At 36.6% G+C, this 25072-nt stretch overlaps 1 protein-coding gene across 2 annotated transcripts in view; it reads left to right on the top strand.

The window, feature by feature from the left end:
• The window catches only part of LOC149786565 (uncharacterized), a 94261-nt gene that overhangs the window by 35091 nt on the left and 34098 nt on the right, over nucleotides 1–25072 (top strand). Inside the window, exons 1-3 of one of the 2 annotated variants that reach the window (XM_089977074.1) lie at nucleotides 12248–12382; nucleotides 15118–15235; nucleotides 17156–19732. In XM_089977074.1, coding sequence (XP_089833200.1) covers nucleotides 12326–12382; nucleotides 15118–15235; nucleotides 17156–19732 — 2752 coding nt within the window. In that variant the 5' untranslated portion in view covers nucleotides 12248–12325. Of the gene's footprint in view, nucleotides 1–12247; nucleotides 12383–15117; nucleotides 15236–17155; nucleotides 19733–25072 lie in introns of those variants that run through there. The other variant, XM_089977072.1, reaches the window with a different exon arrangement.

The following is a 25072-nucleotide window of genomic DNA, read 5'->3' as shown; positions in this document are numbered from 1 at the left end:
CAGAATGCTTGAAAATCACACAAATTGTTCGAGCAGAACCTTTTACTTTCATTAAACCTTCGTATATTGTGAAAGTGTCTCCCTTTTTTTCAAATGGAAGTGGAAATTCCCCTTTTCAAAGCATTTATGCCTTTTCAAATTAGATCCTATGCGGTTCATTATATGCCTGCCACAAGATGGAGTGGCTTATGTTATAGCGGACTATAACTTACAAAAATAATGGTCGTGGTCACTGTGACTGAAAGAGTAAAAATGGTTTGCCAGCAATAAAGTTAGTTCTATATCACAGACCAGGACCAAATTTTGTGGATGGCTGATGCATGAGTAAGGAAGAAACCTACTAAATTTAGGGTCAAAAGGTGTAGGTCACTGTAAGAGAAAGAAGAAAAATGGTTTCTGTCAACAAATTTCAGTTATCTACAAAGAGGACTGTTAAACACATGGCATTTATATAATGTACACTGTACTCTAATTTTTAAAAGAAAGTCGGGGCTTATATCTTTTAATGACACCACCATTATGTTATATTTTGTGTTTGTCCCTCCATTTTTTGAAAATTGGAATATTAAAAGAAGTTGCATAATATCATACTTGTGTGTTATTTTAGAGAGAATTCAGGCAGAATATATGTTTTCCTAGGAAAGGGAAAGGAAATGTGTTAGAGCTGGTGTCCAGGTGGAAGTTTATAAATATGAGGTGTCATTTCCTGAGAAAAAAAATACCATTACTGAAAGATTATAGGGATGATGAAGCTTTGCTACAGATTTTTTTTTTTAAATCACGCGAGCTAAAGTGTTCATAGACCCAAGGTACTTAATATATGTGGGGGTACATTTCTGATTTTGCAGGTGTGTGTCTGCTTAAATTGGAAGTAACACCACTGGAAAATGGGGATGAATAGCCAAATGTGAGAAAAAAAAATTAACAGCTGCTTCTCTTGAATAAATGGCCATCCTGTTATTAAAGAACTGAAACAAAAAGATTGATTACCGATGCAACCTCCAAATGTGCTGTCCTGAAAATCTTCATGTGGTTAGTACTTACCCAGAAGAGATGGTCATATTATGGGCTTGTGCCCCCCCCCCACCTCCCAACAAAACAAAAAAACCAATACCAATACAGTATTGTCTTTATTGTGTCAAGGGTATAGGAACAGTGCCTGTCCCAAGAATACACAAAGACAGCCAACCTGGGCTGGCTTGGGTGAGCTGGTTCTGAATGACATGGGACCCCCATTTTGTCAAGTCCTCATTTAGTTTAACGAAAACATTGAAAACTTTAATATTGAGATCATTAAAAGACATATGCCAGTTGGTTAATATATATTATGGTTCCAACAAGGCAGGATGGACAGAAATGGTGCTAATATAATCAGTTTAGCACAGTTGTGGATATCACAAAATTTTTGTGTATGTAATACTCCACTTACACAAATGGTGGTATTAACATTGGACTTTCTGTACAATGTTTTTTTTGTACATAATTTGTTTTGGATCAAAATGGTCAAAAATCTGACTACTGGCATGCCTGCACTTTTGTGAAGGATTTTAAAAGCCATTCCTAATTTTCCCTGAGGTTAAATCAAAGGTTGTTGCTTACATTTTTTTACTTCAGTGAACTTGTGGACAGTGACTTGAATATATATGCAAATAGCTTTGGCCAGTTTGTACTTGATAGTATTCAGTTAAACAAGTTAATTGTTAACACTCTTGAAGTTAATTTAAGGTGAAAGGTCATGACTTTAATTTTAGCTGCACAAGCTTTTGAGGATAACAACACAAAAGGTATGAATTGAATTTTATTACCATCTATACTGGCTTATAAGTTGGGTAACACTGCAAACAACAAAGATCATGCAATATTGTACCTGCTGATCCAGGTCTGTGGTGTTTGTTCTACTGATTACTTGTAACAAACTATACTAACTGAGATCTGCTAGCACATTACGTGATGGCAGTTCTGGATTTGTGCAGTTTGCAGTTGGGCTTGTCTTATAAGTGATTATATACAGTAAATCGTTTTGTGTAGACATCTGAAGACCACATCTTCAATCGTGTCAGTTTCTTTTCCAGAAAGCAATAAATTTAACTTAATTTAGCATGTAGATATTGGAGACAATACATTTCAATGATCTATGATAAGGTTGAAGGTCAAAAGTCATAACAAAGATTTGATTGCATTTTTTCAACATTGTAATACCAGCAAGTGAGAAATTATATTTGATAACTTTTTGGTAAGTTGATTTTTTTAAAAAAAGAATATCAAAGGGGTTTCCATATTTTGTAATTAAAAACAAAAAAGGATAAAAATGGACTTGTTTTCATAAATATTCTTTTTGACCTGTAGAGCATCAGTCCCTTTTGAGGTTCTCTTGTTTATTTCATATTATCCTTATTGAAAAAACTGATCTGAGTGGATATTTGTTGCAATCTCTGATTACAGTCCTTTTGAATTTAAGAAAGGAATATTGTTGTTTTAAAGGAAGATTGCATCATTCTTCATGGAACATATCTGCACTGTTATTAATGATTCATAACATTATGTACCAGACTGGTCCTAGGCTAAATGCAGTTGTTCATCATAAAGCAAGGTGAAAGATGCCATTTAAGAATTTGTTTTCTGTCCTGTAAGAAATGCTGTAAATCTTGTATTATACATGTAGATGCTACTTGAGTAATTTTCCACTATTCTAACTGGGAAGTACTTTGCTTAGATTTTGAATTTCCCCATGGGGTAATCACATGGTGCTGTCTGCTTGCCTGATGAAGAATTTTACAATGAAGAGCAAAACCAGGTATTATGGTCTTGTCTCATTTATCTTATTGTTGCTTATCCAACCATCAGGAGCTATGGAAAGTCTCAATGGTAGCAAACTGGACTAGCATCAGTGGGTTTTGGGATTGAATCTTGACCTGACCAGGCTGGATTAGCAGCTGTATTATGTCTTTAAGCAAAGCTCTTTACTTAAATCACCACAGATCTAATTAGTCTTTCATGTGCCGCTGTGCAGTTAAACAGCAATCGGTCAGACTGTGAATCCATGTGTGTTTTCCATATTATGACGTTCGAATGCTAAGAATGGCCTGCCCCCACCCCTCTTCATTAGTATATGCATATAAGTATACATCTATTCCTTCCTTTAAAACAGGCTTTTTGTATATGTGCACTTTTATACATACTTTATGGTTGGTCATGTCTATCCAGCTGTACATCCATCACTCAGTTCTTGTAACCTGCATTCCAACTACACCTACTGTCAATACTTTCTTCGGAATCCAATTACAAACTGCACAGGCCCAGATCTGCCATTGCATAATGTGCCAGCAGATCTGGGTCTGTGCAATTTGGTGTGAGCAATTTGAGCAAACAACATAGACCCTGATCTGCAGGTGGATTATGCTATGATGGATCAGGATTTTCGTTGCTTGCAGTTTGTCATGACTTGTGACTATTTATGTTATTGAGGGAAAGTGGTCAAATTTGATATGGATTAACGAGAATGAGAGTAGACAATGAAGATCTTGTATCATGGATGCAGCTTCCTAGGAAGGAGTATGTGCGTGTGTGTGTCTGTGTGTGTGTACAAGTTTACGGTGACAATTTCTTGAACATTGGGTGAAAAATGTTGAAATTGTTCAGATTGGGTTCAGAAAACTAGGTCAATCTTATTTAGAAAAATCTAAGTATCCGCCTCCCCGATTGAGTTACATAATGTTTGAAACCTGTGTACAGTGGGATTGGTAAGCAGTCCAATTCAGTCTGTTTTATGGAACACTTCATTTACATCTGGCACCCATAACTGGGGGCGGGGTTTATACATGTATTTTTTGTGTGTATCAATTTATATCACAAACAAATAAGCATTTACACATGCACTGCATGAATTAGCAATAATAAAATGTCCTTGCTGATTTAGAAAGGGATGTTGAATATGTCAGTGAGTTCCATGTTACTGTGAACATGCTGTCTAATCAAAGTATTGATATCCAGGCTGTAGAGCAGGATCTAGCTATTCAGTGTATGACCGATAGATGATATATGCTTGCTTATCATGACCGATAGATGATATATGCTTGCTTACAAGTCCAGTCAAACTCAACAACAAAGATCCAGATCTGCAGGTGCATTATGGAACAGTCTGTGCTGTTTGTTCTAATGATTACTCCTTACAAAACGCACAGACCTAGATCTGTTGATGCATTATACAATGGCAGATCTGGGTTTGTGCAGTTTGCAGTTGGACTTGCCTTATGTTTTTAAAGGGATCCATATTAATTTTAGTTTCTGATGTTAATAGGTTAAATAGAGAAGGATACAATGTTCACAGTTGTATCATTTCCATTTTTCTAAATGAGTGAGTGTATGAAAATGACACATGGTACATATTTGGCTTCAGTTACAAGTGCAGTTAGACGAATAATGTAGGAATGAATGTGAGTAGCTTGATGTATTGTCATATTTAAGGCTACCCCATGAACTGCTCATTTGCATTAAATTGGCATTCACTGTATTTCAACCATCAATTTTTATACTGTCAGTTTTGTTGAGCCCATATTAATAGGAAATGAAACATAGTAGTCACTGTTTGAGCACCAGCATCATCAACAGTTTGTTAAGATTTTGTTGAAAGCTTTTGATTTGCATGTATCCCCTTGACAGATTCTCATCATACATGGCATGAATTATTTTGACTAAAACTATTCATTTTAGGACAGAGATGGGTAGAGCGCCGGACTCGTAATCTTTGGGTTGAGGGTTCATTACCTGCCCAAACCAGCTGAGGTCAGTTGTCCAAGAGTGTCCATATTAAAGACTCTTGGCTCACATTTCCTTGGCATGGTATAGCCAATAATGTGTTTAAAGTACCATTAAAATCAACAAAAACAAAATAATCCTTACGACATGCTTGTTTCCTCTTACCTTGAGGCCAAGGTCACAGACAAAAAAAATTTTGCATTAATATCATGGTTCCTGTTTTTTTGTTGTTTACATATCATGTGTGATTTGGATTTTTAACATAGCTTTTAAAAAATTTCAGTCGTATCTCAACGATGTCTGCAGTGTGGCAGTTTATAGTGATGTCTGGCAGTGGGGCATTATGCTGCAGATATGTATCATCATGTTTCGCCCAGTCATATTATCCTGATTTTGTTATACATGTAATTTTTTAATTTATGGAGGCAAAATATCTTTACAATTAAATTTCATTCACATTTACAAGTTTTGTGTTACATATATAACCAACAGTTAATTATCAGTAGCACAGTCAGGCACATACATGTAAATTCTGTGTTCATTTGCTAACCTGTATCAAACTTTTCTGGGTTGTCCTGATTTATGATCTCCAACTACATTGTTGATTAGCCAGGTTTCTGTTATTAATTCCCTAATGAATAAGAGTAAATCAGGTAAAGATGGTGTTTATTTGTTGCAGACAAATTACTTGCAAAAGTGTTGTGTAGCCAGGGATTATTTTCATTCCTGACTTAGATTTCTATCAACAGTTTGCCAAGTTGCTAAATTTTTGTGTGGGAGCAACTAAGCAAGATACAGTAGCTAGTCTTTCATAATTATGAGAGAGAAAAAATTCTGCGTGCCTTGAAGGAATCCAATGTTTATAGGGAACAGATACATTCCAGTATATATCAATATAGTTCCTCTGCCAAGGCTTTGGGCGTTGTCAGATTATGAAATATGTTCTCTTCATCAGGCATTAAACAGATGTTTTTGCTGTAGAAGCTTTACTTTGTGACCTAATAATGTGTAAGGCACAACAAAACCTGAGCAGTTTAGGGTATACTTGCTATTGCAAACACCTTCACTTAAAGGAAACCTGCTTTATATTGAGCAACATTTAGAAATGTATTTCCTCGGGTCTGAGTACATACATTATTGCAGCTTTGTATGATGAGCACCTGTTAATAATGGACAAAGAACTTGGTACCTTGAATGCACTGTCATCAGGTTTCATTTTACATTGAAGTATGCATAGCCAAAAAATGTCATTAGGAATGCAATGTTTCTGCATTTGTTGAATACCTGCTTCATGAAAGATCCACAAAGGAAAGCAAAAAATTAAAGAAGTTCACAGTAATCTAATAGAAATGACTTGTTCCTAATTTATTTGCTACAAATATGTTAGTGATTAAGGCCCAGAAAAATCTGTGAGCAGTCAGTTGTAAAACATAAAGTGCTTTTTCTGTGGGGAAATCTGAAATACATATAGTAGCCCATGCACTGGCTTCATTAACTCATTAACCCCTGGTGCAGAGTTTACGTGGCAGGAGGTAGTAGCCTACTGCCAAGCGTCAGGGTCATGTATGATACACTAAAGTGGGTGGTATTATAGAAAGGTAGACAGATGTAGCTCTACAATGATACCAAATAATTTGGAAGTAATCTAGTTGTACTACAAAATACAGAGGAAAAACCTCATTTTTTTTACCTGACTTTTTTCCACCCAAAATTCACCCATGGTCAGAATCTGATTTTGTGTCGGGATTTTATACTTTTTGGTCTCAGATCTAAGGCAGACCTGTATGAATTGCAAACAGACAGATGCAGCTTTGCAAAAAGTTGGATAAGATGAGCATTTGGAATAAAGAGTGGTCTCGATGCGAAATGATGGATCCGTTAAGAAATAAAAAAGAATTCCAACTTTTACCCTTCTGCTCATGCGCGAGCGAAATAGCCAATGCAAAATGATGTTTCTAACAGAACTAGGCATTAGGTTATTGGAAAATCACCTGGAAGTTGATATATTAGGATGTATTCAGAAATAGCCCACAACATGTGTTTCCTACTCACATTTCAGGCGAAAACGACAAAAGCCTCCAGGGGTTAATGAGTTAATGGGTGAATTTTGATGACATCTCCAAATTTGAATATTCATTGCGTATTTAATCACTTGTGCAGCAACATTGCACATAAGTTACAAATTTAGCCATTCTTTGACGATTTGTAATTTTAAAAAAAAATCCTTGTTAACTTATTATCCCCTGACACTGAGTTTACATGGCAGGAGGTAGTAGCCTACTGCCGAGCTCTGTAGCATCAAGGTCATGTATGATACACTAAAGTGGGTGGTATTATAGAATGGTAGACAGATGTAGCTCTGCAGTAATACCAAATGATCTGGATGTTCTGGTTGCACTACAAAATACAGAGGGAAAAACCTGGTGTTTTTTTTTTTAACCCTATTTTTTCCCACCCAAAATTTGCCAGTGAAACTGTAGCATGGACATTTTTCAGGATGTTATGGCCTGGTGCCGGTCACCAGTTCTTGATTTTAAGAACAGAAGAACAAATCGTCACTTTTTATTTCAGTCTCAGGCCACACATAGGTAGCATAAGAGAAAAACAAGCAGTTGTGATTTAAATGTATTGAATATGAAGTGGTTTTTTTATGATGCAACAAGAAAACATCTGAATATGAGGCATTATGAAACAAGAATTCAGAGAAACTTGTCATTGTTTTTTCACTTCAGTATTCCACGTTTTTAAGTTGTTTGATCAGTTGGAGTGTACATTACTGGGACAGATTGGTAACACATTTATTCTGGACGTCAATCAGTATAAATTTAACAATATTTGTTATAATATTTAAATAAAGTTTCAAAAGTTTATATCTTTCACTTGAAAATAATGAACAGATAAATTAAAATAGTGGTGATTTGTCTCACAAAGCTCACACTTGCTGCTGTGATTTGGTCTATTTTCCTGAAGCCTAAGCTCGACTGGGAGTCAGATTACTCACTATAAATTTGTGCATAGGTAAATATATTTTGATGTAGATGCATGTACAAGTAAGTCATTTCCAGAATTCAGTTACTTGTTAGAAATAATAGTACCACCATACCTTTTTTGGCTTTTATGCCTTAGTTCTACCAAATTAGTATCATTATTATATTAGTAAAGTAAAACCTGTTGTGAGAGACCGCCCCTTCTGCCAACAAAAAGCAGTCTCTCAAGACAGGTGGGCTCTCATAGCAGGTTTGTACAAAAAGACCAGTTTCCAAGGTCCGGTTTCAGAACAATTTCAAGAAAAATAACCACGATCACTGTACATATATTCTATTCTTTATTAATAGTTCTTGTTAAAATATTGTATGCATTCATCTAAAACCAAAATTATATAGCAATAAATATATACTTCTATCATTAAACATGAAATCACATTTACATTTAAAGATGACATATTTTTGCATATGAAATCGTTTCTGAATTACTCGTTTTCCTTTATAACAACCAAAATTTGTTTTACTGACGTTTAAACCGATTTTATGCAAGTGGTATGCTTTTTTTTCACTTCTTTCAGTTTCAGTTTCTCCAGCCTTAAAATTTGTCTCTTTTTAGTTGGAGCTCATCCATTGTTATTAAGGTTCTAGGCGTTAAATTATTATTGCTCAATTTTAATATCGAACGTAAAGATGGTTTTGACTTTGCTGTGGGAAAATATGAAAAATCTATACATGTTCATTTCATATCTAACAGTTAATGAAATAAAAAGAAACAACAGTTATCTCATCCAGAAACAGAACTATTTACTCAGAGACACACCAACATGAATAGACAACAGCTATATGACTGAGATGTAATCACTTAACATCAGGGGGAAATACAACAAACACCACAAGTCTTGAACACTATCACTCGAATCCCGCACTTGATTCTTTCTTGATTGTTTAATAGACAATGACCATATTCACTCCTGGCAATGTGGATTAACTCTATAGACAAACAATGTACGCGACCACTACATCAACTTCAGTACTACAGCAGCAATTTATGACATGCACATTAACCTGGATCATGGACTCTAACATCTATCACCGGTAGCAACAATCCTTTTTTTAAAAATATTTCTGTTATGTTTGTTTTTGATCAGAACAATTATTACTAATCAAGTGGTAATTGTAACAATTGATTGCATATAGGTCAGTTGTCTTCTCACGATACGGTCGTTGATAGGGATGCTGGGTCCTACTGTATAAGGCTGGGAAGCAGGCTAAGTGTGGGAATAATTAGTCTGGTTTCCTGCTTCTTATGCTCCCCGCATTGCTCACCCCTATATGAATAGCGGAGAACAATGCATGAAGCATGCAAAGCAGGGAACCAGACTTGGAAATAATCTACATAGACTTTAGTCTAAAGCCCAGTTATCTTAAAATCTGTTTGAAATGAATGGAATGGAATATCTTTTTCTCCACCATCTTTACGAAGCCCCAGGTAGCAGAATGGTCTTAAGCAGGTGTTTTAAACTCAAACCACCCTGAGAGTCAAATGAGGGCATTTTTTTAATGACCCAAGGACTGCACCATCTTTGTTATCTCATAACACCTTGTGACACCAATCATTTTGCAGATGGGGCCTCGAGTGGTCTAAAGCGCTATCCATTACGGATCACTGCCATCTCACCTCTGTTTGCGTGGGTTCGAGTCAAGGATTCAGCCAATGTGGGTATGTGACAAAGCTTGCCAGTAGCTTCTCGTGGGTTGGTGGTTCTTTCTGGTGTTTTCCCGGGTTCTTCTTCCACCATTGATACTGGCAACCATGCATAGCCTATCTTGTGCTGAAAAATGGCGTTAAACCCAACAACAACAACAACAACATTTTGCAGACCACAAGATACAACTTGGTAGGCTGAGTGTTTGAGACCAGTGGTCTAAAGCATTCACCTATAGCGATCACCTCCATTTCACATCCATCCACATGGGTTTGAGTCTCAGGCTTGCTTGCCAATAGCTTCCCTTGGGTCGATGGTTCTTCCCAAGATTTTTCCAAGGTTTTTCCTCCACCAATTATACTGACCACCATGTATAGCCTATCATGTGCTAAAAAATTCTGTCACATCCACAACAACAACCACCGATCTTTACAGATAGTCTCTTAATATAATCATATTTCTTGTGGGTTTTATTTTTACTGAGAAAGCAGTTTTGTTATTTTCATATGGTCCTTGTTAGTAAAGAGACTCCAGAAAAGCATTTTTTTTGAAGATGTTTGCTATTATAAATACTTTTTTGCATATTTCCTTTGTTTTTTCTTCTTATTATATGTAGCTGGAACATGATTTGGTCCTGTCTGTCTGACAAACACTGAAGCAATTGCTAATGAGGAATTGTATTGCATGTCTGAGGTCTTATCCTCAAACCTCAGAGTTGGGGTCACAGCTCATTATTGTGAGGTTTCAATTGTTTTTGCTTTATGTCTTTAAAGCTGTTGTCTGAGGTGTAGAGTTTTACCATTGTAAGCTTCTGTTTCTTGATTTGATGGCATCTGTGGATCACAGATACGGTTTTATCAGTGACATTTTTTTTTCTTCCTCTTTCCTGTACTTTCTTTGTAAAGATGTTTGAGAATTATAAGGACAAAAAAACTTGCATACTTTGATGTCTTCTCAGCAACATTAATCTTGGTTTTAAAGGTAGTAATTTTTCACAATGTGAACTTTTTTTTACTGCACTGTGGTGGGAAGGGGGACAATGATTCATGGAATTTGAATGATTTTATATGCTTTAAAAAAGCAGAGAGTAAGCAGCAGTAGAGAGCTTTAAGTGTGAATTGGACCAATTATTAGTCTGTTATCATCTCTTCCCATCATGCTTTCTCAAGACCCTAATGTGATTGGCATATTTTTCATTACATAAGCACTAGGGAATGGCAGGATAGCTTCCTTTTCCAGTTGATAGCAAAATTCACACACTTATGTGCATACATGTATGTACATGCATACACACACACACACCTTGTTAATCTCATTAATATGATGCAAACCATAGCTGTTACAGATGATGGATAGTGTAAACTAAAACGTGAGAGAAAGGTTTTCGACATGTAATGACTTTCAAAAAATTATTACAGTGAATAATATAAATTTGTGTATATGGACGTTGGATAAATGATTCTTGAACATAGTTTTCACAGATCACATGCAGATTTAATTTTACTGTAGATAGTGATCTGATAAAGTACAGTCTTATTTCGTCAGCATTTCACTTATCTGGTGCTTGTGGGATCTGCTTCTGATTGATGGGGTGGGGGTGGATTTCATTTTGGAAATTGCAGTTTTGAAAACAAAATAGTAGGCAGAACAGTTATATTAAATAACAGTTGGCTTTTCATGAGAAAACTGTTTTTTGGCAATAAGAATGTTACAGATGAATAATTTCAGAACATTCGGATTAGTCAATTGTTTGTTTCTTCGCTAGACATGTATATCTAACAGTTTTAATGGGATTATTCCAGTCTTAGTATGTCTTTGGAAAATGCATTTAGCTCTGCCACATGATTTAGCCAATAATATGTTAGAAGTGCCATTATTATCCCTAATAAGCTAAACAAAATCAGATTAACAAAACTGTACTGTAGATGACTCCATTGTTTATTTTTTCTAATAGCTTTTTTCATTTTCAGTATATATTTTTAATTAGCAAGGTCAAATAACATATCATCTATGGTAATGCTTCTGTGAGATAAGTGCTTTTACAAAATATACATAAAAAATTCTGAAGGTCCTTTTAAGACCTTGACATAACTTGGCTTACACATCATGCCATTTTTATGGCTGCTTACCGTCAGTACTAGCTTATGAGTCAAAATGCAAACTGCACATTGAGATAGCAGATCTGGGTCTTCTTCTGACTTGTTTATTTTTTAACTAGTTGATTGCTGTTTATTTTGTGACCACTTTAGTGAATCCCGTTAATGTGTAGATACAAGTCTTGATGATGGGATTCTTTGCATGCCTGACGTTTAATTAACCATGAAGGCACTCATTACAGATCCGTGAAACTACCTGGAAAGAGAAATTACCCATGATAAACAGTTCTAAGTGATAAGAATAAACATTCTGTTTCTAAGAATGCCCAGGAGTTAGGGGCCTAGGAAGAATTAAAAGCTTATGTATATTTCCTATATCAATTTTCTATCCTCATTTAGCCCACAGATATCCTGAGGTCAAATCCCTTCATCACACATTTGATTAGCCTACATCCCAGTTCTGACACCAAAGTTTGCTCAGCTACCTGGGTATTTCAAATATTCACCTGAATAGGCTAAGCAGGGTTGAATGATTCATAACTACAAAGGGTTGGTTACGACAATGAAGCTCTTCTTTTGCCTTTGGCAAGGAAAGTGGCTATATTTTATTCAGTGTGAAAATCATTTACCTCAGCTCAGCATGGCTAGTTGAACATTCTTGTTGGGACAAGAAGACCTTCCTTGTAGTCATTTATAACTGGAAAGGAAGGGAAAATATTATTTCTCATTTAGTAATTTTGTCCAGTAGATGTTTTGACTGGTTTAATCTTATTTTCTTTCAAATATGGCAGAGGATGAAATACTTTCCAGGTGTATGGGACTGCGCCATTTACTTGCGCAGGTAAGGTAGAATAGCAACATGGCTGACAGGTTCATGCAAGCTTTTAACAAAGTAAAGTTGTAAATACAAGGCTATATCGAGGGAAGGATAATTTGTATTTAGCTTAAATGTAAATCTTTGTTTTTCTAATTCTTTGCTGCAGCTTTAAATGAACAAGTTGTTTCTGCAGATTTGTGCCACAGAAAAATTATGTGTCTATTGTCCTCAGGCATGTGAAGGAATAAATTTAATTTGAGTTGACTTAGTTCATTACACATACACAGGTGTAGGACTACTCATATGATGCAATTGTGAATTCATGCAGTAAAAAAGTAAACTTTGTTGAAAAATATATACAGTTTGAATTAATTATCACCTGGTATTTGATTTTATGCCATGATTTTTGTAGAGTTAAGCAAACAGGGATCTTTGATATCACACAAAGAATATTTATGATTTTCTTTATGTGCTGTTGATATTAAGAATTGGTCTATAAATGGACCTTAAGTCTCAAATAAAAAATATGTAGTTCTGGTTAGGCTATGATGGTCAGTGCAAATGTTGTTATTTTAGTACTTATTCAGCTTATATTGATGTCATAGTACCAATATTTTGTTTGTTGTGTACTTGATCAAATATTTATTGGGTTGGTACTATCAAAATAGGGTTTGGACAGGTTACTGGCATCTTCGTTAGCCAAGGTTCCAATATTTTAATCAGATCTACACCTTGGCGGATGAATATTTCAGTTCATTTCATTGGATGCAATCAAAATAAACATGTTTAAATTTGAATAATGCACATACATGATTGAGTGAATGGGAGCACACAACAGGAATGGACTCATAAATGAGCAAGTTTCCACTGCCTGTCTGTCTGTACAAATACACCCTTTGCTTCAACTATGCCTGTAACGACTTCTCTCTAGTATGTAGTCATACCTTATATGTTAACACATTAACCCCTAGTGACGAGGTAACGTGGCAGGAGGTAGTAGCCTACTGCCAAGCTCTGTAGTGTCATGGTCATGCATGATACACTAAAGTGGGTGGTATTATAGAAAGGTAGACAGATGTTGCTCTACAATGATACCAAATAATCTGGAATATCTAGTTGCACTACAAAATACAGATGAAGAAAAACCTCATTTTTTGGACCTGATTTTTTTCTACCCAAAATTCGCCCGTGGTCGGAATCCGATTTTGTGTCCGGATTTTAGTCTTTTTGGTCTCAGATCTAAGGCAAACCAGTATGAACTGCAAACAGACAGATGGACCTTTGCAAAAAGTTGGATAAGATGGGCATTTAGAATAAAGAGTGGTCTCGATACAAAAATAATGGCTCCGTTTACCATTCTGCTCATGTGCGAGCCAAATAGCCAATGAAAAACGATGTTTCTAACATAGCTCTGCAGTATGTTATTAAAGATCACCTGGGATTTGGTGTTTTGGGGTGTATTCAGAAATAGCTTTCAAAATGTGTTTCCTACTCAATTTTCAGGCAAAAATGACAAAAACCTCCGGGGCCCCGAGTGGCCGAGTGGTCTAAAGCACTCACCGTTCCGGATCACTGCCATCTCACCTCTGTCTGCGTGTGTTCGAGTCCAAGGCTCGGCTAGCGTGGGTACATGGGAAAGCCTGCCAGTAGCTTCTCGTGGGTCAGTGGTTCTTCCCTGGGTTTTCCAGGGTTCTTCCTCCACCAGTTATACTGGCCGCCATGTATAGCCTATCTTGAGCTGAAAAATGGCGTTAAACCCTAGAACAACAACAACAACAACAAAAACCTCCAGGGTTAATGTGTTAAACAGTGCATTTTGATGACGTCACCCGGATTTTGCTTGTACATGTAACAAGTGCAGATCGAGAACCCTTAACATATTTGGAAGGCAATTTGAAGTGAACATTGTTTATTAGATCTAGATGTGTTCTTTATTGGTTTTGTCTCATCTGTTTCATTTTGTTGTGTCCCTTGTTGAACAGCTTGGTATCTTCATAGGGATGTTGCTACATTGAAAACTCCTGAAGTTTGATTTCATGCATTCCACAATATTATTTAGAGGGGCCCCGAGTGGCCGAGTGGTCTAAAGCGCTGTCCGTTATGGATCACTGCCATCTCACATCTGTCTGCATGGGTTCGAGTCTCGGATTCAGCCAATGTGGGTATGTGAGAGAGCTTGCCAGTAGCTTCTCGTGGGTCAGTGGTTCTTTCAGGGGTTTTCCCGGGTTCTTCCTCCACCATTAATACTGGCCGCCATTTATAGCCTATCGTGTGCTGAAAAATGGCGTTAAACCCTACAACAACAATAACAACATATTATTTAGAAGAGTTGTGGCCCTTGAATGCCCTACATCTTCTAACCTTTATTTCCAAAAATAAGTTTGTCTCTCTAAGGCCCTTAGAAACAAATACCATACATGCTCCCTTATAAGCAGAATCAGCATGCAAACAACAAAGATCTTGATCTGCCATAGCATAATGTGCCTGCAGATCAGGGTTTATGTTGTTTGTTCTGCTGGTTACTTGTAACAAACTGCACAGGCCCACATTGGCTGGCACATTATGCGATGGCAGTTTTGGGTTTGTGTAGTTTGCAGTTGGACTCGTATTAATCAGATATATATGGTAATAAATATAGATGGACTCATTGAGATGTACCTATCACTTATAACTATTGTGTTAAAATTGTAATTGCTATGGTAATTCAGGACATTTTCTGATGGCTATCTTTTTATATAAATTTGCTTGTTCCATTGCAGGAGATACTGAATCAAGCATCGAAAGGGTCAGAACCAAGCAAGAAAACTGAGATGGCTTTGCAGTTGATAGAGAAGTTCGACAAGCAGCTGAATGCGAAAAATGGCATCATCAAAACTGGTAACTGCAACAGACATCTTTAAATGTCACTAAACCTTATTTATCCATGTTTGATGTCCAACTGCAGACATTTATGTCACTGTATAATTTGCCAGCAATCTTGGATCTTTTATCAAATGAATTCAAAGTGAGCATCCAAATTTGTTGCATCCAGTTATAACTACACACCAGGACGTTTGACCAGTATTGAATAAATTGTCTTGGAAGCCCTTTAATCAATGTCATTTGGAAAGCAGATTTAATAACTTTTTTTCAGATTTTTAAGAAAACACTTTAAAAATTTCCTGCAACAGTTTGACCAAATAAAAATAAACTTGTAGATAACAGCATAAATATACTTGCAAGATATGAATTGCTTAAATGAACAGTTGGAGAAAAAAAAGTTTTTTTCAAAGAACTTTCAACAACTTTCACCACAATTAATAATCACAACTACTATGTACTCCCAAATCAACACATTTTTCAAAATTAGTCAACTTGCATCTGAAATCTTGTTTTGATGCTGCACAGTGTATTACTGTCATTTTGATGAAACACCAAACTAGTCAAGATCACAGAGATCCAAGTTTGTAATTTTAAACCAGCAAAAGCTTAATCAACAATCAGCCTCATAACCAAGAACATATTAGTAACAACCATTTAATTTTTGGGGGTCATCAGGATAATATGCAATTGGCTGTTCTGCGAAAATCCTTGTAGAGAAAGTTGTAAGAGGAGACATTGTATGAGGTTTTACTGAAATGAAGGTAATACAAAAAATATTTCCACATAATGAATTTAGTAGTTGGGTGCAAAAAGAGATATCCAGCTTTACCTTGAAAATTGTGTTCTAGTCCACAGAGTCTTATTAGTAGGCATAGTATGGTCTCAGTATTAATCCACATGCTAAACAGTCTTATCTCACAGCAAAGAAATAAAAGCTAAAGCATCTTTTGTTTACTTTTTTGAAATTATGCATGTGCATGTATTGCAGAATTTATGTAGTTGAAGGAGTTTTACTAATGATACCATATATCACAGGAAAATGTATCACTTGCAAAAATATGCAAGAGCTTGGAATCTCACCTAGCATTTTCCATGATTAACTCTCATTCTGAAGTATGCAAGTGTTGAATTTTAAGTCCCATTGGGGTGGATATATATGTTTTGACCTTTCTTTTGTGTGTTTGTTCATAATTTGTTACTTTGTCAATATTTTTGTTACTCCTTCATTAAATATCTCAGACTCTGTGTGAACTGCATTTGGCATGTTAATGATGAAAGTAACTCTGCCATTACCGAAATTGATCGCTGTGACCTAATTTGTGTGTGTGAGTCACATATCAGCTGTTTGTTATCTGGGACTCTCTTTCAATACATCAGTGTGACTTGCCCATGGAGAATGTACAGCTGGGAGTCTTATCTAAGGGGGAACTATGGAGAGATGTTTGCTCAATATGAGTCTTTTTAAAAATATATAGTGCAGAAGTCGTAGTGAACAGCAGATCATGTCAACTGCTGATCATTAACGTAAACACTGAGTCAAGACAAGTGCATATTCCTTAAGTAGCAAGTAATTTAAACATCACCAATGGTGTTTATGTCACATGTCATATATTCTGTGCATTTTATTAGTAGCTCATGAGATAATATAGTGTTGCTCATTTGTTATCAGTATTTACTAATTAGTCCCACTAGTAGAGTACAGTATCACTGTGCCAAAAGGACAGGCAACTTAAATGCTAAATATGTATGTTTCTTCACAGCATTTTCATATTTGTGTATTTATCTTAGTCAGTGGTTAGATTTTCCAATCTGTGTTTAAGATATGGTCAGCTTCATTAGAATTATTATCTTTGTCTTTCAGCTGATTCTGTTTTCATCCTGATTTTTCAATTCGACAACAACTTCACATTTGATGAAATTGTATTTATTTTTCAGTTGTTTCAAAGGCCAGAAAAGGAAGTTTCGGCACAGGCAGCCCAGATAGCAGCATTCGATCTGATAGTCCTGGAGTAAGTTCAATCCAGGGTCGTCAGCCACTGTTTAATGAGCCATCTTGGAATATTACACGAATAACTCCAAGTCCAGATGGAACTCAGACTCCTCCCCCAGTGCCTCCAAGGGCCCCAATAGTAAGCACAGTTGTTAACACAACACAAAACCCTCAAGGGGTTATAAAAAATGCAACTCCAAGTGGTCAACAGCCAATATCATCACCGCAGATGGCTTCGCTTCAGAGCACACATGGCCAGGCTCCAATGGTTTTTACCAGTCAGGTTCAGTCTTTTAGTCAGAGGATGTCACCTAGTCCTCGGGACCCAATGAGACAACAAGTTATGAATTACTCAAGTCCCCAAGTTCAACCAGGCAATGGTCAAGTGATCCCACACAGAGGAGTCAGTCCGGTATCTGTAGTACGACAGCCAGTAATCTTTACAAGCCCTAGTATTGCCATTAGCCAGCCTTATGTTGGTGGTACACCAGGGAATGTCAATGGTCAGGGTAGTTCTGGACCACGAGTGACTATAAAATATACACCACCTCCACCTCCATACTCACAAGCGCAGCAGGCTCAAGGTGTGAATTCAACAGTCACAATTAAACATGACCCTCTTTCTCCCTCTTCTCAAGTGATTTCCTCCCAGGTGCTTACAGATTACACACAGCAGGTGCCACGTTATGAGACTCCAATTACTGTGAAACACTCAAATGCTGAGAGTGTGTCAGTATCGTATAGTAAAATTGTGACAAACAGGAATACTCACAAACCACCCCAGCCAGTCATTGCCTGGGGAGCTAAGCAACCACCAGTCATAACGCAACAAGTATCGAGTCAAAAAGTGACAAAGCCAGTGTTACAAACTGCAATGCCAGTGTTGCCACTTCAGAGCTCAGATATAAGTCAGAACTATATTTCATCATTGGAAGCTCATGTAAATTCTCCACCCCAAGCAGCAGCCCCACAGCAACAGCTTCCAAAACAGAACTCGAAGGGAAGAGTACAAATACAGATAAATACACGGTCTCCAAGTCAGAATGGAAGTCCACATCGGGCTCCAGAACAAATACATATGCAGCATGGTCATCGGCCCACTATACACATTAACATAGGAAATCAAAATGCACAGGGTCATCATATAGCACATTTACAAAACTTTCAAAGTGTTCTCATTAACAATCATGATTATTATCAGAGATCTGCATCGGGTACACCAACTTCTACTCCGCGATCGGATTCACCCGTCTCACGAGCAACAAATCACTCACCTTTATCAGTACTATCCACCACATCAACTCCTTCCACAAACTCAGATATTCCAGACAGACCACCTCCTCCCTATCCAGGGAGACCACTTACACAAAGCCACTTAGCGAACTTACAGCCGGGACATCCGGTACAGATTGTGCAACCCATTCCCCAGCAACCAGTTTCACAACTTCAATCTCAGAGACAGAGTCTTCAGCCTCCCCTACCTCCCCGTGCACCCATAACTCAGGTCAGACCACCGCCAGTTCCTCCTCCCATATCAGAGGAATCTGAGGAACCTCCTCCTTTACCTCCACCTAAAAATGTCAAATCTCCCCAACCTCCCCCTCCTCCCTCTGCCCCACCAAATTCTCACACTAATCAGAATAACGGTGATCAAGTGATGGCAAAAACTGAACAACAGAACACAGAAGAAACAGATACAGAAACCTTGTCCACTGTATCAGATACTAGTGTTACACAAGAGAAACACAGGTGCACTTCACCCATTCCAGAGAGGAGACCAGAAGCAAAAGAAAAAGATAAGCTTCGGAGAGATACTTTGGTCCGCAATTATTCCCCACAGGCCTTTAAATTTTTTATGGAACAGCATGTAGAGAATTTGATGAAATGTCACAAAGACAGAATGCACCGTAGGATTCAACTAGAGAATGAAATGCAAAAAGTCGGTCTTTCAGATGAAGCACAGCACCAGATGCGGAGAATGTTGAGTCAGAAGGAATCCAACTATATAAGGTTGAGGCGAGCCAAAATGGACAAATCAATGTTTGATAAAATTCAGAGACTTGGAATTGGTGCATTTGGTGAAGTGGCGCTTGTGCGCAAAAAAGATGTACATCAATTGTATGCAATGAAAACATTACGGAAAAGTGATGTTTTAAAAAGAAACCAAGTAGCACATGTGAAGGCAGAACGTGATATTTTAGCAGAAGCAGATAATGAATGGGTGGTTAAACTATATTACTCATTTCAGGATCAAGAAAACTTATATTTTGTAATGGATTATGTACCTGGCGGTGATCTTATGGGTTTGCTCATTAAATTTGGAATATTCGAGGAAAATTTAGCCCGATTCTACATTGCAGAGCTCGTCCTTGCAATTGAGAGTGTGCACAAAATGGGATTTATTCATAGGGATATTAAACCTGATAATATTCTGATTGATAAGGATGGACATATCAAATTGACAGATTTTGGATTATGCACAGGGTTTCGATGGACACATAATTCCAGGTATTATCAGCAAGGTAAGTCAGTCTTTTTTATTCTTCAAGTTGTTAATAGTTTTCTATCATGTCTGAACTTGTTAGATATTAAGTGATATTTTAAACTTTCCCAGCATGCAGCAGACAATACTCCTTTAACTTTTTAAAATGTTTTTTTTAAAAACTGTTGCTTTGGAATGGTTAATGCTTCTTTACTGCATCAAAAAGTAATCTCCAGCAAGGTTATGAATTTATTAAGAGCTTACCAGATCCCTGTTTCACACAAATTCTCCAAATTTCTCCACAAATTGAGATAGTACATTATCTTGCTTGTGATGCTGTAGATAATATCAGCATGTTTGTAAGAAGTAGAGATAGTATAAAGGATGAAAAATATATTTGTTAGTTTTCAAACTTAACACCAGGAAACCTTTTAATACAGAAAAAAAGTGTTTCCTTAAAATTTCCTTGGAGATAAGGTGAGACTTCTTTAAGGAAAATTCTAAATTGCAAACCTAAGTTAATTCATAATGCATGCTGAATGAACTGTGTAAAAAAATCAGTTCCTAACACCAATCAGTAAGAAAGATATTTCAAAAATCTTGATTGGGGATATAATTTTGAAATGTTTTGTTAACTGAGGCCTGGTTTTAAGGCCAGTCTCAATTGTGAATAACATTTTGAGATGTTTTGTGAACTGAGGCCTGTTTATAAGGCCAGTCTCAATTAGGGATAACATTTTGAGATATTTTATGAACTGAAGCCTGTTATAAGGCCAGTCTTAATTGAGAATAACATTTTGAGATGTTTTGTGAACTGAGGCCTGGTTATAAGGCCAGTCTTAATTGGAGATAACATTTTGAGATGTTTGTGAACTGAGGCCAGTTCATAAGGCCAATCTCAATTGGGAATAACATTGTGAGATATTTTGTGAACTGAGGCCTGGTTATAAGGCCAGACTCAATTGAGAATAACATTTTGAGATGTTTTGTAAACTGAGGCCTGGTTATAAGGCAGTGTGTGCTTATGGCATGGCCCTATGTCTGATGTACATGGTCTTTTGTCTGTGTTATGTTGTACTTCCATATTGCTATTTTCGGACTACTTTTTTAAAGCCACTATAGCCACTAGGCTCAATTTTAGTTCAACTTGGCAGGAATTTTCCTCTGGACATGTTCTGCAAAGGTTTTGTTCAGAGTGGCTTCAGTAGAATGATCTGGCTTCTGTTAAAACCAAAATGGAAAACATTTTTTCAGTTTCGTTTTCAGAATGGATCAGCCAAATCTGATGAAACTTGTTAAGAATGCATTTTAGGACATGCTATAACATTTATCAGGAGTGGCTTCCCTAGCAGACATGTGGCTTTCATAACAAGCAGTTAGAAAACCTATTTTCAACATCTCTAGAGCAGCTGGCAGATTTCATTTAAACTTCGTCAGATTTTTTCTTAATAAATGCTTTATCAAAAGTATATATGGGGTGCCCTCTCCCCCCCCCCATCAACTGTATGCAAAATCCATTTTTTTTTCTCTCTCTATAACAGCTGAGCTAGTTTTGTTAAAAACATGGTGTTCTTTAAGACCTGCTTTATGACAGCTTGGGTTGCTTCCCTAGCAACAATGTGGTTTCTATAGCAACCATAAGGGAAATGTGTTTTCAACTTTTTATCCAGAATGGTGGATCCAGTTTTGATCAAACATGGTAAATATGTTCGCTTTAACATGCTCTATCAAAATTTTGTTTAGAATGGCTTCCCTGCAACTGTTTTGCATTTTTATTGACTAAATGGAAACCCTTTTATTTCTGGTTTCAATAGAACTTGGTAGAAGTGTTACTTGAAATGCTTTATCAAAGTTGTGTCTCATATGACTTCTTTAGCAATGGTGCAGCTTCCATAAAATGCTAGTGGAAAACCTATTTTCATCTTTTAGCTCAGAATAGCTCGGTTAGTTTTTGTTCAAATTGTAACTTTTGTTTAGGTCATGCAGCATCATGAGTTTTGTGGGGTTCGGGGTGGCTACCACAGCAGTATTTTAGCTTTTATTGTAACCAGATTTAAAACCCACTCTTACTAATACAGTATATACCATATGTACTTGCTTATGAGTCCAACTGCAAACTGCACAGACTGAGAGCTGTCATCACGTAATGCACTGGCAGATCTGGGTCTGTGCAGTTTGTTAGGAGTAATCTGTAGAACAAACAACATAGACCCTGATCTGGGAGCACGTTATTATATGGCAGATCAGGATCCATGTTTGCAGTTGGACTAAATTATAAGCAAGTAAATATGGTACACATAAAACAAAGAACTATCATAGAGAGACTTTATGAGGTTCTCTTCAAAACTGCCTTTTCCACATCAGACCAGCTGTAATTGGTTGAGTCCTAGCATGGACACCATAGATAGATTACACAATAAATGCAAGCTGCAGTAATTCCAATTTTGACTAATTAGCCCAGCTAGGATGATGCAAGGGAAATGATCTCACAGTATTTGTTGGGTTTTTCTCAAGGTAAGATTAGGTGTACCTGAATGGAATTTACACTTGCCCAACATTAATTGTTAATTTTTTTGGCTTTATTGAGCTGGGTAATTTTCCTTTGAATAGGCACGCTGTTTTCTTTTTTCCGTCTTGAAAGCTTTTCTTATGACTCAGGACACCAATTACAGATTGTATATAGCACGACGTGACTGTAGATAATATACATTGCTACATGTTCTCAGTCACATATGAGAGAAGTTTTTTTCTTCAACTTTAATTCAGTGAACATGGCATGTTCACCTTTTTGCCCACAGACTGCACTGCACATAAGCCAGTGACAATTGTGTACATTTGCATTCTACAGACAGGTATGCATTGAGGAACAACATAGCAAAAATGAAATGTTACATGCCTTCCCCACAGCATGAGAAAAACTAGGTTTTATAAATGTATGACAGTAATAATTTTTCTAGTGGAAATTATGTAATTATTACCATCTAATTCCTTAGTTGCACAATATAAACCAAGCATGTGGAGCTTCCTTCAGGCATGGGCCAGATAAACAAATTTTCAAGCCACACCCAGTGATGCAAGTAAGTATATTAAACCATGACACGGGCAGGATCTGGCCTGCAGGCCATGGGTTCCACATGCCTGATATAGACTTGGTGATCCGGCTTGACCTGTTACACTGCATCAGATTGACATGTTGATTCATTTAAAGTTGATCAATTCATTGTTTGCAAAGTTTCATGGTGAACTAGTATTTGTAGAGACCAAAAATATGGGTAGGATTACAGAGATGTCAATAAACATCATCTTTTACTCATTCAGAGCAACTAAAAACGCATACAGATATTTTAAATGCATTTAAATTTTCCAAAGCAATTTAATTTACAGCTGCCTGCATATAGTTCCTGATATAAAAAGAATCTATATGATATTTTATGATAGGACCGTCAGTCAATATAAAATATGCTTTCATTTAAATTTAGAGGTATTTTCATGCACAGTTGAAATGATAGCATTTTACCACCCCTACCCTGTAAGAGCACCCTCTCAGATAGAAACATATAATCCAATGCATCCTGAATTAGTCTTGGTCACTAAACTGTATGATGCTTTCAGAAAGGCATGATCAGTGTGTTGACGATTGAGACTTACAGAGTAAATGAAAAACAATTTTTCATTTCTTCTAGTTGTACAGCAATTTGAAAGAAACAATTCATGAAGGGATTATATATCGGCACAAATTTATTTCAATTCTTAAATAAGAACATGAGAAAAGTTAAAAATGTTTTACCATGATAAAAAAATATATGATAATATAAGAAAGTATTTAACAAGGAAATAATAGGCAAAGCCCATTACAGTTTGAAAAGACCCCTACATTTGAAGAAGGAGGTACTGAGAGATCCATTTCTTGGAAACTGGAGAAAACACTTCATAAATTTTAACATTATTTGCTGCAGTATAGAAAGCATCAAAAACAATACCTTGGATGCATGATTGCAGTATAGAAAACAAAAAATATACCTGGGGCCTGATCCAAGTTGCCTGACTGCAGTATAGAATAGATATAAAAAATGTACATAGGACCTGATCTGTGATGCATGATTGCACTATTAAAATCATCAAATAACACCTAGGGCCTGATCTTAGGCTGCACGATTACAGTATAGAAAACATCAAAAAGCAAACCTAGGGCCTGATCCAGGTTGCCTGACTGCAGTATAGAATAGATCAAAAAATGTTCATAGGGCCTGATATATAATTGCAGTATAGAAAACATCAGAAAACATAGGGTCTTAGCTGTGACACATGATTGCAGTATAGAAAACATAAAAAGACATAACTGGGGCCTGATCTGGGATACATGATTGCAGTATAGAAAACAGCAAAACAAGGGTCATATCTGGGATGCATGATTGAAATATAGAAAATATCAGGAAACACATACCTAATGCCTGATTTAAGATGCATGATTGTAGTATAGTTAATGTTAAAAAAAAACATCTAGGGCCTGAGATATGATGTGTGAGTGCAGTATAGAAAACATAAATAGATATATCGGTACCTGAGTATATGGCCTGATCTGGGATGCGTGATTGCAGTATAGAAAACATCAGAAAACATATCTAGTGCCTATGACACATGATTGCAATATAGAAAACATAAAACGTACCTCAAGGGACTGATTTATAATGTCTGATCTGGGATGCACGATTGTGGTATTGGAAATGTCAGGAAACATGCCTAGGGCCTGATTTGTGATGCATGATTGTAGTATAGTAAATATAAACAAAACATACCTAGGGCCTGATTTGGGATGCATGATTGTAGTATAGTAAATATAAACAAACATACCTAGGGACTGATTTGGGATGCATGATTGTAGTATAGTAAATATAAACAAAACATACCTAGGGCCTGATTTGGGATGCATGATTGTAGTATAGTAAATATAAACAAAACATACCTTGGATCTGATCTATGATGCATGATTGTAGTATAGTAAATATAAACAAAACATACCTAGGGCCTGATTTGGGATGCATGATTGTAGTATAGTAAATACAAACAAAACATACCAAGGGACTGATTTGGGATGCAAGATTATAGTATAGTAAATATAAACAAAACATACCTAGGGACTGATTTGGGATGCATGATTGTAGTATAGTAAATATAAACAAAACATACCTAGGGCCTGATTTGGGATGCTTGATTATAGTATAGTAAATATAAACAAAAGATACCTAGGGCCTGATTTGGGATGCAAGATTGTAGTATGGTAAACATAAACAAAACATACCTTGGATCTGATCTATGATGCATTATTGTAGTATAGTAAATATAAACAAAACATACCTAGGACCTGATTTGGGATGCATGA

This window comes from Sinohyriopsis cumingii, chromosome 12, assembly GCF_028554795.1.
Source record: "Sinohyriopsis cumingii isolate HCF-2022 chromosome 12, ASM2855479v2, whole genome shotgun sequence".
Lineage (NCBI taxonomy): Eukaryota > Metazoa > Mollusca > Bivalvia > Unionida > Unionidae > Sinohyriopsis > Sinohyriopsis cumingii.
Note: the sequence above shows the minus strand (reverse complement) of the source record. Positions and strands in the feature narration are given on the sequence as shown.